General features: G+C 40.7%; 1 protein-coding gene across 2 annotated transcripts in view; it reads left to right on the top strand.

Annotated features, from left to right (window-relative positions):
- Positions 1-17,453, top strand: part of SKAP1 (src kinase associated phosphoprotein 1) — a 489,215-nt gene that overhangs the window by 7,311 nt on the left and 464,451 nt on the right. For both annotated transcript variants that reach the window (XM_083147061.1, XM_083147060.1), the window contains exon 3: positions 1,028-1,053. In XM_083147061.1, coding sequence (XP_083003187.1) covers positions 1,028-1,053 — 26 coding nt within the window. The remainder of the gene's footprint in view (positions 1-1,027; positions 1,054-17,453) is intronic.

The raw sequence follows: 17,453 nt of genomic DNA on the forward strand, positions 1-17,453 counted from the left end.
AAAATCAATAACATGATGCACAATTAAAAATGATTAGAATAGTATAAAGTAGATACTTTTGACACAGAATATTTGTCATAAGTATCTTCTTTGTATTATTTTAATCATTAATAACAGGGGAGGCACTGCCTCCCCTGACTGCACGTCCCTGCAACTGTTGGGCATTTATACAGTGGGGATTCCGATGTTGCAGTACTGACCGTCAACCGACATGCAAACTGTTCACTCCATTTATTTAATAAAACATCTATATTATTCTCTTCGGATGCATTTATTAGTTAGCATAGTTTTTCTTTTAATTGGATTTAATAATTTTCATATTGGTCATCGGGAGCTTTGGAAAGAGCAACTTGAAAGATACAATGTATGTAATGTTACAATTATTCCTTCACCTCTTGCTCAGTACTTATACCAAAAATATACCAACAATAAGGGTGTTTTGCAAAATGTGTGCTCTTCTGAACAATGACTGCCCCTATAAATATGCCTTGCCACCCTTAGTTGTCATTTAATTAATATAATTTTATAATCTCAAATTAATTTTGCAAAACTGCACTGCTTGGCAAAAAGGGACCTTTTTTGCCTAATGCATCCTATTGGCAGATGCAAACTAATATAGGTACAGCTGAGCAAACACAAGAGTGTTCGTATGCTTTGTCTGTTTTGCACTACTGTAGATTGAGTGCTAATTAGATCAGTTGACGGTCCAGAAGTGTTTCTTATATCCTCCCTTAAGAATTTGCCTATAATTGGTGGTTCAGAGCTTTTACATCCTTGGTTCACTTTTTCTCTTGATGTCGGAGTGAAAGGCATTACCTCCACTTAGGTTCTTTATGTTGTGGTTGTAAATAAATTGTCCATATATTAATTTGAACAAGTGACTCATCCACACAGTATTTAGAATCTCCTGGGATATTTGAAGCTTAATGCCGACTCTTCGTGTCTTCATGCTGAGCATTTTACACAATAATATATTTCACAACCATAAAATGTACAAGCATAATTTTGTATTGTTTTTATTTTATAGGTACCCGTTGGACTTTCAACAGAAAGGTGAGCAAAGTGCGATAAAGTAAAATTTGATGGTTCTAAATGATCCTGTTGCTTTTTATTCAATGTTTTAGATTTAAAATTGTGTATTGTTTTGTCGGTGCTAAAGTGGGCATCCAGAAGCTACTTTTGTCATCACATAATTGTCAGTTCAAAATAGTTTGCACCCCTATCTCCTAAAAATGGCACACTTAAATTATTACTGCGCAAAGCTTTTCCTTGCATGCAATATCGGCACTACTGTAAGTGGGCAATATGTGCATAGTGAAGATGCTTGGTGGCACAATGAATTGAATTTTCCTGCACTGACACAGGTATGTGTAAAAGTATTTGACTTTCAGGCATCATGTGTACCCTTTCTTATACATTTTTACCCTATGTAAATTGCAGACCGTCTAGCTTGGAACTCGCTTATGTCTGCATGTTGCAGGCTATATTACATTCACTCCTTAGGCACAATTCAGTTTGTGATGGATCATCCACTATGTTTGGGATGGATCATCCAAACTGCATGCGAACATTCATATCAGCGGATAAGACTACCACCAATGTTGTTCTCATATAATTATCTGTGATGTGCACTTCAGCCTATTGTGCATAATTTAAATTGCACAATAGGCTGTAGAATATATAGTAGAATATCTGTACACTTTGCTATGTAAAAAAAATCTAGTAACAACAATTGGTTTACAGCATGTGATGCTTTTAAATAAGGGTGGGCTATTTCCCATTCCGTGATGAAAGCTCTTCAAAGCAGAAGGGTAGTCATCCATGTGATGAGCAAACATGTCTAATTATACATACAATTATAGTGGAATACTTTTTGAATTGATTATCATATCATAAGGATTCCTATTTATACCCCTGATATAACCTAGTAAATTTTGTGGTCTGTACTGTGGGAACGTGTTTTTTTTTTTTTTGTGCCAAGAGTAAACTAGGAACATAGAATTTGACGGCACATACCATCTAGTCTATCCTTTATTAATCTTTAGGGTAGAGATCAGTAGCATCTCTGCATTATACAGTAATGTGCTATGTGCTCAGAAATATTGTGTAGAGTTGACTATGTTGAAGCACACTTTTTATGATCTGTGATAAACACGTATTTTCATATAATGTACTTATGTTGTACTTGTTTTTTTTTTGCTTTTGTTAAACCCTAGTTTTAAAAACTATCTATGTACACTTGAGGCAATTGTCCAAAGGGAACCGTCAGCTAGGTCTTATGTTTTTATATGCTTTAAAATCTAATTTGTCTTTGAGCAGTATGGGACTCAATGTAGCTCATGGTTGTGGACTAATTTAAACTCGAATAGCCTTATGACTTGAAGACATCAATAAAATTCCAGCAAGTTAGTTTTGCCTAAACTGTTTACCACTTTTAAACATCAGGCTATTACATTTTTCCGTAGTGTTGTAACCAAAATTCAAATGGAATTTCTCTGTATTTAAGGATTAAGAAAAATTTGATTCCATGAAACCTTTATGCATGTAATTTAATTTCAATGACTTTCAGTAAAATTAGGTGGCAGACTGGACAGTATATTTTTCCCTCCTGCTTCATATTCATATATGAAAATATCTGTGAGCTTAGCCCTTTATTGTACATTCTACCTGAGTAATTCAGATCCTTTTTTTAAATACTCTCCTGTTTTAACTGATTTTCCACTCCATAGCCTAAAAAAACTCTTGGATTGTTCCATGATCAACTTGTGATAGAACTGCAATTGGTCCATCTGATCTTTTGATAGTGCAAAATATAAATTAAAACATGTTCATGCTCATTTCCATTTTCCTCCTTTGGATAGCACTTGGTTTCGAACTGTCCATGTGGCTGAACTGAGATCCCTGTAGTATTATGCTAACACATTTTCATACAGGCCTCACGTCTGGTCTTGCTAATTGCATTAAAACCTTTGTTTAGAGGCCATTGCCAGATGATCCAAACATCTGCCTTCATTCGACAAAATACAATAGCCAGATGTTTTCAAGCTGCAAACAAAAAGAACATACGCAAAATAGGTTTAATTAGAGCTTTTCCATTTACCAGCAATACACTTTCTTTCTATGAAATTAACATATGAAAAATGAATGCATAAACTAGAAGCATTCCTTCTATGTACATAAACAAACACACACATGTATTATGACAACCAGGTACCGGCACTCAATTCCTCTGCAGATAATAAATTGCCCCGGTGGTTTCACATGGTAGCCGAGAGGTGCCCTGTAATATACTTGGTGGGGAGCAGTGCTCAGGGACTTAGGTAATCCAATAATTAACAGCGCAGGACACCTGTGTTAGATCAACATTTCAGTTTCATTATATAAACTTGTATCAGGATATTGAGCAAAATAAAAATACACAGTTGTCCCACCCGGGGTGGAGAGTGATGTCATACCTGGTGCCGTGCACACGGAGGTGCAGGGGTCATCAGGGAGTACACAATAGTAACCTCAAGACAGGTGGCAATAAAACATAGAAATCACAATAAAATACCCAAAGCAATTGTCAGTTCTGGCATATCAAATAAAAAGTCAGAAAAACATCCTGTTACGCTGTATCAACTATAATAGTAGCATCCAAGCAAAGAAACATGATACATGCACTTATGGATACAATTAGCATACTTGCAAGTAGCAGAGGCATGGCTGATTCTGCAGGCTGACCCTGAACTTACCTAAAGATTATGTCCAGCTACTCGAAAGGCAGGAGCTAGAAGGACCTACTTGTCAAGAATGATATCAGTACCCTACTAAATAAAAAAGTGACAACTTTATTTTCAGGAAACCTGGATGCTACAAGTGCACTACTTGCAAATATTTAGTGACTGGGTGTGAATTCTCACATCCACATACTGGAGCTGGGATCCAGATTAAACATACACTCACCTGCAGCAGCCGCTTTGTGGTTTACTACATACATTGGGCGGTATTCAATGAGAATACCTGCGAGGTGCAGCGAATCCTTTTTAGGATTCGCTGCACATTCGCCACGTTCCGGAGCCTCGCTGGCTCCGGTATTCAACGAGTCAGGGGCTCGCCGACCGACGAATATGAGCTCCTGCGGCGAACGCCGCAGGGAGCCTGAGGACGGTGGCAGGCAGAGAGATGGAAGTCTCTCTGCCTGCCCCAGAACGTTTGTGGGGGGGAGGTGGGCTCCCCGGGTGCCAGGCAGCACAGGCTGCCCCCCCGGGGTGCCAGCAGGGGACCGCGTATATTCACTACACCCAATCGTAACGATCGGGTGCAGTGAATATATGAATATGTAATGAGCGGCTCGGCTCCGGCGCCCCCTGCTGGCTGCTGTGTAAAAAAAAAAAATATATATATATTTTTTTTTAAATTAAATATATATTCATGTGCTTACAGCACATGAATAAAAATAGCATGCCCCTCCTCAGAATAAAATTCCTGATTTTTTGACACCAAATGTAAAAAACAAAACACTTTATTTTAAAAGTTCACATTCCACTTCACCATAAAAAGATAGCGATTGCTACTCGGTGAATCATGGCGAAAAAAACCTTCAAATGTATTCGCCATGTGGTCATTGAATAGGGTGATTCACCGTTTTAGTCAAAAATTCGCCAAACAGCACAAATTCGCCATAAAAACATGGCGAATCAGGCTCATTGAATACCGCCCATTGTCCCTGCGGTCTGATGTACCTGGGGAAGACTACTGTGACTTCCAAAGAGCATATGGCTATGCATAGGACTGCAATCAAGTATGAACATGAAGGAAAGGTACAGGAGCAACTGGTAGTCAGACATTCAAACTGGCCAAAACACAGCTTGAATACCTTAAAATACAGCATTATTGATCAAGTCCCAGTTAACATCAGAGGGGCAACAGAGGAAAGATGTTACTTCATTTGGAAGCTTGCTGGATCCACAGACTCAACACAATGGCTCCACATGGACTAAATGAAAATTTCTCCCTGCATTGTTTTTTAAGATGCCTTATGAATTTGGACTTTATTGACTATTGGACTATTCCTTTGTATTGAATTTTGTGCTGCACTTACTTACCTCGACAATTAGGTCCAAATTCTTATAGCCTTGTGTATGCCACCATGTAACACAATTATGGCCAACTCTTCTGCTATTTCTCAGTATCCTAATATTGACCCATGGTGTCCATGTCACCTTGTAGTTTAGACTGCTTCGTTCACCCAGATGCCCCATAACTATGATGTTACGGCAGCATTTGGGCTTAGCATGTTTTCTGATTTCCCTGTTTTAGGCTTTGCCTGTCCATTTGGTGAGAATCGCCAGCCTCTCCTGGCTCTGGCCAATGTTCTGCTTGAGATTGACACACACCGAGAATGTCCATTCCTCGGCATTCTCTGAAAGCTTTCACTATGAAAAAGCTCCCAGGTTGGATCGAAACATGTCAGAGGCTTAATGGAAGACCCCAGGGTTGCACTGACACCCCTGGAATATAATACATCACAGAGCCATGGACCTGCTTTTTGCCGCACCATCAATTTTTCATTTGAGTAGTCTGATATTTATCAGCAGGATATGCCGCTTGCCAAGAACTGTTAAACGGCAGTGGGTGACACACTTTGACTTCTATAGGGACGATGTGCATGTGATAAAATATTCATATTGATATGGGAGCTTCCTTCATTATATGACATTGCTAGATTTTTTTAATATTTCCCCATGTTGGGATATATTCTTTTTTTTTTTTTTTTGATCCACCTGATATTCGAATTTACATTTTATTAAAATAAATATATATATATTTGTTATTTTATCAGTCTTGTCTTGTTGTTTTATAGCCATAACAGATAAAGCAGGCAGGCACTCATTGTTAGTAGTTATGTTGGTGCAGGGTCCATAAACGGTTATTCAGAGACACACTCACCCAATCCACGGAGCAGGCAGACCAATCAAATAGTATTACATATAAAGATGGAGCCTCCTTCATCTAGACCAGGTGTGGGGAACCTTTTTCATTGCAAGGGCCATTTACAGTGTGTAAAAAAAACAAAAAAAAACATCCTTTGGGGGCCATATGCATATTCATATTAGGCACTTACAAATCCCAGGCACCCAGCTTCACCCATCCTGTCCCATGCTGCGGCTGCTGCTGAGCTCCAGCTGCTACTGAATACCCCTCTCGCGAGATCTCCCGACCTTTCACGAGATCTTGCCCTATCTTCAAGCCCGGGCAAGCCGTCGGATGGACGGGGGTGGGGAGGCGGAAGGCGGAGGGCCATTTAACCTTGCTACAGGGGACGAAGGTTCCACACCGCTGATCAAGACTATCTATGACATTTGTCCATCTCCATTGAGATACACTATAGTGCAAGAACTACTTTACTGTACAGTACTGTATGTAAAATAGGCATTTTTCTTTATCAGGGCAGTTAAGCTTTTTAAGCACATACAATTGCTCCATGACCTGCATACGATCAGACCATATGCAGGTCGTCCTGATGTATGGCTAGCTTTAGTGTTGTCCGTTTCTGTGTGACCGTTTTGTGTGGACTTGGTCATTAAAAATGGAAATAACTTTGTTGTATCTTCACCCACTCCATACCTGGTACCTGCCTTCCCTATGTTCTGATTATACTTACTGATCATTACATGTGCTGCAAGCTTAAAAATGTTACTTTAAATTGTTCATTCTTAAAAGCAAAAATCCAAAGGTGCTGATCTTCCAATGAGTTTTAAAACTTGTTGCATATGATAAATGGTTCTCTAGCTACTTAGCTCTTTTCACGTGTTTTGAAAAATGACAGTTTCAAGCTGTTTAGCTGGGGCAACATTTGTCATATGCAACAAGTTTTAAAACTTGTTACGAGTAATACAACTCATTGATAAATCAGCTTCATAATTTGAAATTAAACAAATGAATTAAGTAACATTTGATAACACAAACTGATAGGGAAATATTGTATATTTGCAGAGCTATAACTGTATTACTGGTGTACCCATGACATCCTCACTGACTGCTGCTTCTCTCTATGGGCCTTATTCTGGTTCACTCCTTCTGACAAATTCCTTCTTAAATGGACAAAACCTTGTGCACTGCAGGGGGGGCAGATGTAACATGTCAGAAAGAATTAGATTTGGGTGGGGTTTTACTTCAAAGTGAGATCTATATTGCAGTGTAAAAATAAAGCAGCCAGTATTTACTCTGCACAGAAACAAAATAACTCACCCAAATCTAATTCTCTCTGCACATGTTACATCTGCCCCCCCTGAAGTGCAGCATGGTTTTGTCCATCTAAGAAGGAATTTGCCAGAATGAGTGAACCAAAATAAGGCCCTATGTGTGGCATAATGTTATTAAGGGGCTCACAATGTCTGGTGTAACATTTATAAGGCATACTATGTGGCATGATATGTACTGCTGTGTTTCATAACTTGTATAAGGGTGTAGTGCCGTGTAACGTGAACAATGGGACTACTATGTGGTGTAATGGGAAGAGACACTACTGTATGGCTTAATTAGAAATGTGGGTACTATTGTGTGACCATGTCCCATCTCCACAAGGCCATAACTGTTTACAGGGTGCGCTATTAGAATTTACAATATGGGTTGTGCCAGTCCCTTAGTTTGCAGAGGTGCTTGGACCACTAGATACACCCTTATCTGTAATTTACAAAAAGCTAATTGATACCCCAGTAATTTAATTTCCCATCTGTTGATGATTGACAGGGAGCACATCGCTACAGTGTAACCCGGAAGTGCCAGGAGAGCTTGTGGCTGACGCCACAGAGAGAAGATACAGCTTTCAGAAAAGCTGCATCTTCTACAATGTAACTGCCTGGTAAAGTGCATGCACATCTGGAAACAAGCATGACAACCCTGGCAACGAGCAGTTAAATGAAAAGCCTTACTGTGGGGCATAATGTTTCAGGGGCATTGCAGTGTGCAGCATATTGTGTCAGAGGCATTATGGCATGTGGCATAGTGTTCAAAGTGAAAGAAATTAACATGCGACTAATAGCGCTATCTTAATATAACAATCACCACATCACACCACAATAAAGGTGGGAAAGAAACAAATAACCTAATAGGTGATCGCAAAAATCCATTATAAAAAAAACAAGCAGAAAGTAAAATAAGCAGAAAGTTAAAAACAATATTAAAACCAATAAACTTATTAATGAACAATAAAATATAAACTGAAAGGAGCACTCTAAAAAGTCTATTCTAAAAAATAGTTCAATTCAAAATCGCTATTAAGACCTCTGGGGATCAGGGTTTTTAATAAATGTATCCAATTCATCTATGCCTGAGATAAACATTTCTCCAGATCTCTGCTTCTGCACTTTGGGAAGACCTGTTGGACAGCCCAGAAGCCTTTAGTAGCACATTCCTTTTTATTGTGAATATCTTTGAAATGGAACGACACCGAATGGGTGTCAACACCTTTTCTAATATTATAAATAGGTTCAGCTAGTGTGGCATAATGTGTAACGGGGCATTTTATAGGTAATTAGCCAGACTTTTTAATTTTTTTTTACCAAAAAGGTTTAGGTTTAATTCGTCTCGAGTAGCTAACACCCAATTAAGGTTGGAGACCACTGGATTATGGAATCTGTCCCATGACTCCAGCGCTGGGAAACAACTGTGCAAACATGATTTACCTTTATACTAGTGGTTCCCAAACTGTGCTTTGTGGCATTGTTAATGTGTTATGCTAAGAAGTGCTTGTGGCTTCCAGTTATAACTTATATAGACAAACATAAACCAATCTTGTCCATTACCACATAATTGAACATAAGGAAGACATATGCACACATTTTACTTTATTATTGTTTTCAAAATTTCTCCCTAAGAAACTTTTGGCCTAGGGGCACCATGAAAAAGATTCTGATGTTTTATGGCACCTTGATTCAAAAAAGTTTGGGAACCACTCAGGGGCGGATTGGGATCGCAATACAGCCCAGGGGGTGGTGGTGGGGGGTGCTGCGGGTGCCAACACTACAGCCCGGGGGTGGGGTGCGGACACTACTCACCACCGCCGCGCTTCAGTCATCATCCAGCGGCCGCTGCTGCTCACAAAGTGCAGCGTAGCCCAATACTAATATATAATATATGCGACGGCCATATTTGTTTTGGGCAATGCTGCCGTTTGTGACCAGGCATTGCTGCGGCCGCTTGGAACCCAAGGTAGGTGGCCCAGCCAGAGGGAAATCTGGTCCGGCCCACCGGGAAATGGGCCGGTTTGCCGGTGGGCCAATACACCTCTGGAACCACTGCTCTATACTATAGAGCCTTGTACAGGGGATGATCTAAAGGTGCCCATACACGTTGCGATTTTAGCATGCATTTTGAACTTAAAGTGCAAAACACATTGCATTGGTACCTGCAGGTATGCGATGCGCGTCCTCGCGGGTACAATATTGTATAGCACAAAAAGTATCTGCAGGCAGTACTTTTTGTGCTACATCGCATCACTTTTGTAGTACATGTCATGCGATGCGATGTCTATTAGGTGACACCGCACAGTACTGTACATCGCATCGCATCCCCTACAAGTGCCAAAATCACACGGCACTTTTAAGTACAATACGCACAGCACAGAAAAATCTCAACGTGTATGGACACCTTAACACGAGACATTTTTGTTTTTCATTATTTTTTGTTGTACAGATCCTGCTATTTTTGAATTGTGGTTATTTGAAAGCAACCTTGTTACAGCTGTATACTTTTACTCTTTGTATCTGCAGGGACAAGGGCCATGCAGTCTCAGTTTACATTTATCATGTGTTAGATCATTGTGATTTTAAAGTACAATATGGCATTCTGATCATCTCTCCCAGAGGTATTAACTTCCTGCTGCATACTTCTGTTGGATTTTGCATGTGATTTATGATAGGATTACTAGGAGTCTGCAACATCTAGCTGAAGGGTAGTGTGGAGGTAAGAGAATGATAGAGCACTACCTAACTTAACTTCAAGAATGCTGCTTACAATAACATACTTGCCTCATGTAGTTATGACAAGTACAAGTAGCAAATCGTTATAGTAGAAAACACCATTTTGTGTGGTGACAAAGAGATTGCTTTTGAAGTAGATAGGGAGTGTTTTATGAATTAATGGAGTGCAAAGTGATTTTGCTAACTATTATTTACAGACTGCTCTTTCCTTTTTGCCAGCAGTTGGAGAGTACTAAGAGTTGTAATGACAACGTAACAAGGTTGAAATTTATGATGTGTTAAAATGTAAACACACTGCAGAAATTCAATAGTAGTTTAAGGCTGTTCACTTTGTGTCTCGCCTCTCCTGGAATCCTGCTAATTCTGTCAAAACTCCACATTTGCTGGGGAGTGAGACAGCACCTCCCAGTGTCAGGAGAGCAGGGATTAACTCACCACCTCTAATGTTGCTGTAATGAGCCAAGTGTGCAAGCCCTAATTTACTATTCAACCCTTTTATAGCCTGCAGGAACATAAAAGTGCGTACTTTTTTCACATCTTTGCATAATTTTTCGGGTCCTTTCTATTTCAGAGCCTAAGTGAAATTTTAATGTTAATATTCTTTATTTACTACAGTACATAGTTTTCTTAACTGTTAATTGCTTCTAATGTATATTTATCATTTATTTATTAACATTTTCTTAAATAGCGCACACATATTCCGCAGCACTTTACAGAGAATATTTGAACTTTCACATCAGTCCCTGCCCCAGTGGAGCTTACAATCTATATTCCCTACCACATATATATGCAAACATAGACATTCTAGGGGGTTTTTTTTGTTAGGAGCCAAATAACCTACCAGTATATTTTTGGAATGTGGTTGGAAACCAGAGTACCTACTGGAAACCCACGCAGGTACGGGGAATATATACAAACTCAGTTAGGGGCATGGTGGGAATCGAACCCATGACCTCAGTGCTGTGAGGCAGTAATGCTAACCATTACACCATCCGTACTGCCCGTATATAAATTTACCATGGATATATGTATAGATTTTCTAGGTAATATGCATGCACTTTTTTAACAATGCCTCACAGTCTTGTTGGTAAATGCTATGTAAACATTTCTGGCAATTGATCCATAGTAATCTCACCATGAAGGTATTGCGCCATTGGAGGCTGTGGAGGATCATTGCATTTATTTACTATGGAAGAAGTATGTCAGCACCCATTTAATAAACATAGATATGTATACAGATTATTTCATACAGTTTATGAAACCAGGGGATGATTACACAAAAAAGTTTAAAACAGCCTTTATATTGATATCCTCAAGACTAATACGTAAAGTAATACATTTTATCTCTATAATGTGGGTGTCTATATACAGCAAATACACCCATGTGTTTGCCTAATTTAATATTTTGGAACATGAAGATGGCAGGGCTAGACATGAATGGATTCATCCTGCCTTCTCTAAGCAGGTTAGATTTGTGGTTGCGTGTGGCAAGAATTAGCAGGGCCAGCAACAGTAAGCTTGAGGCCTGGTACTCTGATATCTCTGGGGCCCCCACCATATATTGCAATTATGTAAAATGGATGCAGCCCTGCCAACAGCATGCTACTGTACCTTATTCTGCGTGTGATGTCACCATCTGGAACCATGCAAAATGCAACCCGCAGTGGGCACAGTCAGTCCAGAGAGAGGGTCATATGCTTCTTACTTTCTTGCAGGTTATCCTGGCCCCGGAAGGTAAACCACTCCTCCCGCTAGCAATGTCCTTCCGGCTGCAGGGGGGAGGAGGAGGCCCCGGGGACAGCCACGCTGAGCTGCCCTAGCTGCAGGGGAGCAGTAGGCGGCTGGGGGGTGACGGAGACCCCCTGCACACCACAGTACAGGTATCGCGGGGGGCCTCCGTCACCGCACCGCAAATGTTAGTACATATGCGCTGGCATTGCGGCGGGGGCATGGAGAAGGGCGGCTATGTATATTAATACATCCCGCCCTAAATATTTGAACAAAATCTTTCTCAAATGATTTTAGATCACCTCTGACCATCTTCATTTTATTGCCCAGTTCTTCTATAACCACTACCATTAAATCCTATAAACATTTGTTCTGTACCCCACACCCATATTACACGAAAATAAGGATCTGCTGCTATTGACACTAATAATGCAAGCACTAGAAGCTTGCTGACCTCCCTGATCATCCCTGGGATATCTACAGATACCACCCCTTCAGTAGTCACTTCAAGTGACTTTTTTTTTACAACACTGTTCTACCTTGGTAACTGATGAGAGGAACGCTGCCAGAATGAACTGACATGCTCTCCTCTTCCCAAAAGCAATGATTCCACTGAACTATAATGCTGTGGTATACGCTCTCTTTTATAAACTCTTTATCGGACCCATTCTGCACATGACAACTCTACTCTTGTGCAGCTAATACAGTCTTTGCAGCATCTTATGTATGCTAACTTCCTTTCATAGATTCCTGATGCTGGTGTTAACTCTACTTCTACCTCTAGTGGGATAAACCATTTAGCTCTGTTACTACTACTACAAATAATAATAATAATGTTTTTGTTTATGGTTTGTTTGCTTTGTCTCACCTTTTTTGTACCCTAAATATATCCCATTGTTTTGAGGAATGGGTTTGTTATTATGTAGTCCTGAACATAATTGTGCATTAAGGTTTGGCTGTAGAGGAAGACTTGACTTCACGTTTGACTGCTTTGTATTGATAAGAGGATTATGTGAGAAGTATGGAACAGCTGATCTAAATTCAGCCATCTCTAGTGCTGTCCCATTGTCCCAATTTACAACTTTTGATGTGACATACATTTTGGAGAGATATGAGGATTATCCTGTCTAGATATTTCTCCATGAACTGCAAACTCTGGCTCTAAATAGAGCAGGGAGCGAAATGAAGTTATTTCACAGTGTATTTAGGCAGTGTCCTTATACTGTACCTTTCCTAAAGGGTCAAAATACACTAATAGGATGTATCAAGCACCGGCTGACACACAGGACTTATAAAACTCCCCACACAGGAAATGCTGTGTATGTTGATGATGCCTTTTCTCATCAGTCTTTGAAACATATACTGTATAATATTCTCCAAAGTTGGCAAGGAGCAATCTCATTGCTTCACTTACAAACGTATCTCCTTTTTCATATCCAATTTGAAGTTGTTTGTTAAATTGATGTCCAATCACAAACGGAGTCTTCATCCAGGTCTCATCTGGGACTCATTCCTATCAAGTGGGATTTGTCTTTGGCAGACTGACAATAGACAACACCACAAAATATATTTCTTTCACCATGCTCGGAATGGTCGACCCTAGATGGTCTTGCTGTCCACAGATGCAGAGTAGTCCTTTTGATAGGGACTTCTTGAGCACTTGAATGTTTGTCAACTCTGTCTCCACTGCCTTCTTACCCTTTCTAGGTTAGAAGTCAGTGGTGCCCTTTTTTGGAACCTTTCCATAACAGAAATAGTATTCATCCCTTGTCTCGTACCATTTCTGATACAGGTTGTTTCGAAAGGCCTTGGCAAGGGAGATTCGCACATTTGGGAGGATTAAGGATGTTTATAGAAGGGCTTTGGATCATAAACTGGCACTATCTGCAGATGTTCTTGCCATTTCCAGCCTTCTGACCACTCTCAACGCTCTTGTGGAACAGTTCCCACATGTTATCTCTTTCAGTTCGGCAACCTTTGAGTATCTACAAATTTTTTTTTTTTAATGAACCTTACAAGAATTTGTAAGGACCTTTTTAGGACATATTTGTTAGGACTGCCTGATACTTTCTACCCTTTGGGCTTTGAGCTTTAAGTGTTTTAAGTCAATTCCAGGGGGCCATGTTCTGGGATACCTGCCTTTTTTTTTAAACATTTCCTCGGCTGTAACTAGTATATAGAATAGTCTCTATCCTTTAGCACCTTAATAATTCAACAGAGTCCGTGATCACAGCCCATTGGTGATAATTTTCTCCTCCCTCTATTAGTGATTGGTTTAAAAGCATGGATGGGCAATGATTTATATTACCACTCTCAGATTTTTCACTCTCTTGGTTGCCCTGGCTGGAGTTTTAAAAGACTACCCTATACACCTGCTTCCTTTAGTTGTTAAGGTGGCTGCCTTCTTTCCTTTTATAGACTCTGACTACACATATATAATATACAGTAGGGTCTAATGCAGACCTGATTGCAAAGCACCTTTTTTTTCTCAAATGCACAAAACCATACTGCATTTCAGGTGGGGAAAATTTTAATGAGCAAAGATTCAGATTTGAGTTATTTTGTTTCTGTGCAGGGTAAATGTGGACTGCTTTAGTTTTACACTGAAATTTAGATTTCAGTTTCAAAACACCTCACCTTCACCTGCAGTGCAGCATGGTTTTGACATTTTTTGGGGGAAAAAGGAGCTTTGCAATCAAGTCTGAATTAGGCCTGTAGTCGTATTATGGAGGGCTGACTTCAGTAACCTCATTTAATCTCATTCTGATGACTAAGTAAGGAGCCCATTTTAATGTGATTATCCCTAATTATATACTTATGTGCCTCTTAAACAGTGATCCCAGTCTGTTAAAAGAGGTTTTAGGATCTAGAATCTCAAAAAATGTCCTGATCTTCACTGTCTTGCTGAGAACCATTACAACCATTTTATAAAGCTTGTATTTCCAGCAGGAATCTCTAGCAAAATGTGAGGTATTTTTATTTGAGGAGATCAGTAAGTGGTTTGACAAAACATTGTTTGGAAGATACTTCAGCACAGGTCATGCAACACATGGCCTTGCTAATAATCTCTTTACATACAGTGTGATAATGTAGACAATAAATGCTGTCCCAAGGAGCTTCACTCTGGAGGCCTTGATGGGTGCAATCAAATAGAATAACATTATCAGGATCGATTAAATAATAAATGTTATTTTTCAGTATTTTGTCCCACGGTGGTTGTCCCAGAACATCTGTGTTTATTTTAATGTGACATCAGCAGTCTTTGAAGACAGTGTGCAAGCACAGCTCGGTATGTCACTCCAATACATGTGCTATTTGACAGACATTGCTGGTAAGCTGCAGCCACATCACGGATGCGGGGCTGGATAGTATCACTGAACAGGTAAGCTAACACGCTACCCACTGGGGCAAATATTTTTATAGTACACTTGCCGTTCCACAATAGCAAAGCAGGAGCTGCAAACACTGATCTTCACTGGCCATGTTAGTAAATTTCCGCTTAACAGACTAATATTTGTTTCTAAAAATTGCTCAAAAATGTCAATTTTTTTTACGATTCAATTACTTTAAGGAAATTTAGGTACTTGTGAGTTATCCGGGCTGCCGATTTTGTCCTTAAGTTTGGTTAACTTAAGGACACCCGACCGACGCGATGCCCACGATTTAGCTCCAAATCGGGGGCATCGCGTCGGTCGTGGCCGTTATAAGGGGCCGCGACGCGATGCCCCCGATTTCCCATAGACAGTAATGTTAAAAGACACGATATCGGGGGCATCGCGTCGGTCGTGGCCGTTATAAGGGGCCGCGACGCGATGCCCACGATTTCCCATAGACAGTAATGTTAAAAGACACGATGGACCCGATTTCCCATAGACAGTAATGTTAAAAGACGCGATGGACCCGATTTCCCATAGACAGCAATGTTAAAATAAAATTACAATGTGAAATTGGGCAATATGTTTTTAAAAAAAATGTTTCATGGCCCCCCACCACCGTTAACGCCACCCCGCTATTGACGCCAACCCGAAGCGTGGCGAGCACAGCGAGCCCGCGAGGGGCGGCGGTACGTGTCCTCCGACCTTTTCATGCCCTACTATCCACTAGGGCGTGGAGTGAGAATAGAATAGTGTGGCGAGCGCAGCGAGCCACCGAGCCCGAAGCGTGGCGAGCCCCGCGAGGGGACGCGGACACCTGTGAAGCCCGCAAGGGCACGCGGATACCTGTGAAGGTGTCCGCGTCCCCTCGCGGGGCTCGCTGCGCTCGCCACGCTTCGGGCTCGGTGGCTCGCTGCGCTCGCCACACTATTCTATTCTCACTCCACGCCCTAGTGGATAGTAGGGCATGAAAAGGTCGGAGGACGCGTACCGCCGCCCCTCGCGGCCTTGCTGCGCTCGCCACGCTTCGGGTTGGCGTCAATAGCGGGGTGGCGTTAACGGTGGTGGGGGGCCATGAAACATTTTTTTTAAAAACATATTGGCCAATTTCACATTGTAATTTTATTTTAACATTGCTGTCTATGGGAAATCGGGTCCATCGCGTCTTTTAACATTACTGTCTATGGGAAATCGTGTCGGAAATCGGGTCCATCGTGTCTTTTAACATTACTGTCTATGGGAAATCGTGGGCATCGCGTCGCGGCTCCTTATAACGGCCACGACCGACGCGATGCCCACGATTTCGGGCGCGATGAAAAAATCGGCAGCCCGGATAACTCACAAGTACCGATATTTATTAAAGGTATATTAAATACAATTATATATACACTAATGTTCAAATGTTTGGGGTCACCCAAATAATTTCATGTTTTACATGAAAACTGACTTTTATTTATTAAATGAGTTCCAAACTGAATAGAACATAAGACATTGGCAAGGTTAGAAATAATGATTTTTATTTGAAATAATACTTTTGTCCTTCAAACTTTGCTTTTGTCAAAGAATGCTCATTTTGCAGCAATTACAGCATTGCAGACCTTTTGCCATTGTAGCTGTTAATTTGTTGAGATAAGCTAAAGAAATTTCACCCCAAGCTTCCTGAAGCACCTCCCACAAGTTGGATTGGCTTGATGGGCACTTTTTGTGTACTATACGATCAAGCTGCTCCCACAGCAGCTCAATGGGGTTGAGATCTGGTGACTGCATTGGCCACTCCATTACAGACAGAATACCAGCTGTCTGCCTCTTCCCTAAATAGTTCTTACATAATTTGGAGGTGCGCTTTGGGTCATTGTCCAGTTGGATGACGAAATTGGCTCCAATCAAGTGCTCTCCACAGGGTATGGCATGGCATTGCAAAATGGAGTAGCCTTCCTTATTCAAAATCCATTTTACCTTGTACAAATATCCCACTTTACCAGTGCAAAATCAGCCATAGACCATCGCATTATTTCTACCACGCTCGATAGATGGCATCAGGCACTCGTCTAGCATTTTTTCACTTGTTCTGCGTCTCACAAATGTTCTTCTGTGTGATCCAAACACCTCAAACTTCAATTTGTCTGCCCATATCACTTTTTTCCAATAATCCTCTGTGCAATGTCTGTGTTCTTTTGCCCATATTAATCTCTTCCTTTTATTGGCCAGTCTCTGATATGGCTTTTTTTTGCCACTCTGCCTAGAAAAACAGAATCCCGGAGTCGCCTCTTCACTGTCTATGTTGATACTGGCATTTTGCAGGTACCATTTAATGAAGCTGCCATTTGAGGACCTGTGAGTGGTCTATTTCTTAAACTAGATACTCTAATGTACTTGTGTTCTTGCT

This window comes from Crinia signifera, chromosome 6 (assembly GCF_055691185.1).
Source record: "Crinia signifera chromosome 6, ASM5569118v1, whole genome shotgun sequence".
In the NCBI taxonomy this organism is placed as follows: Eukaryota; Metazoa; Chordata; class Amphibia; order Anura; family Myobatrachidae; genus Crinia; species Crinia signifera.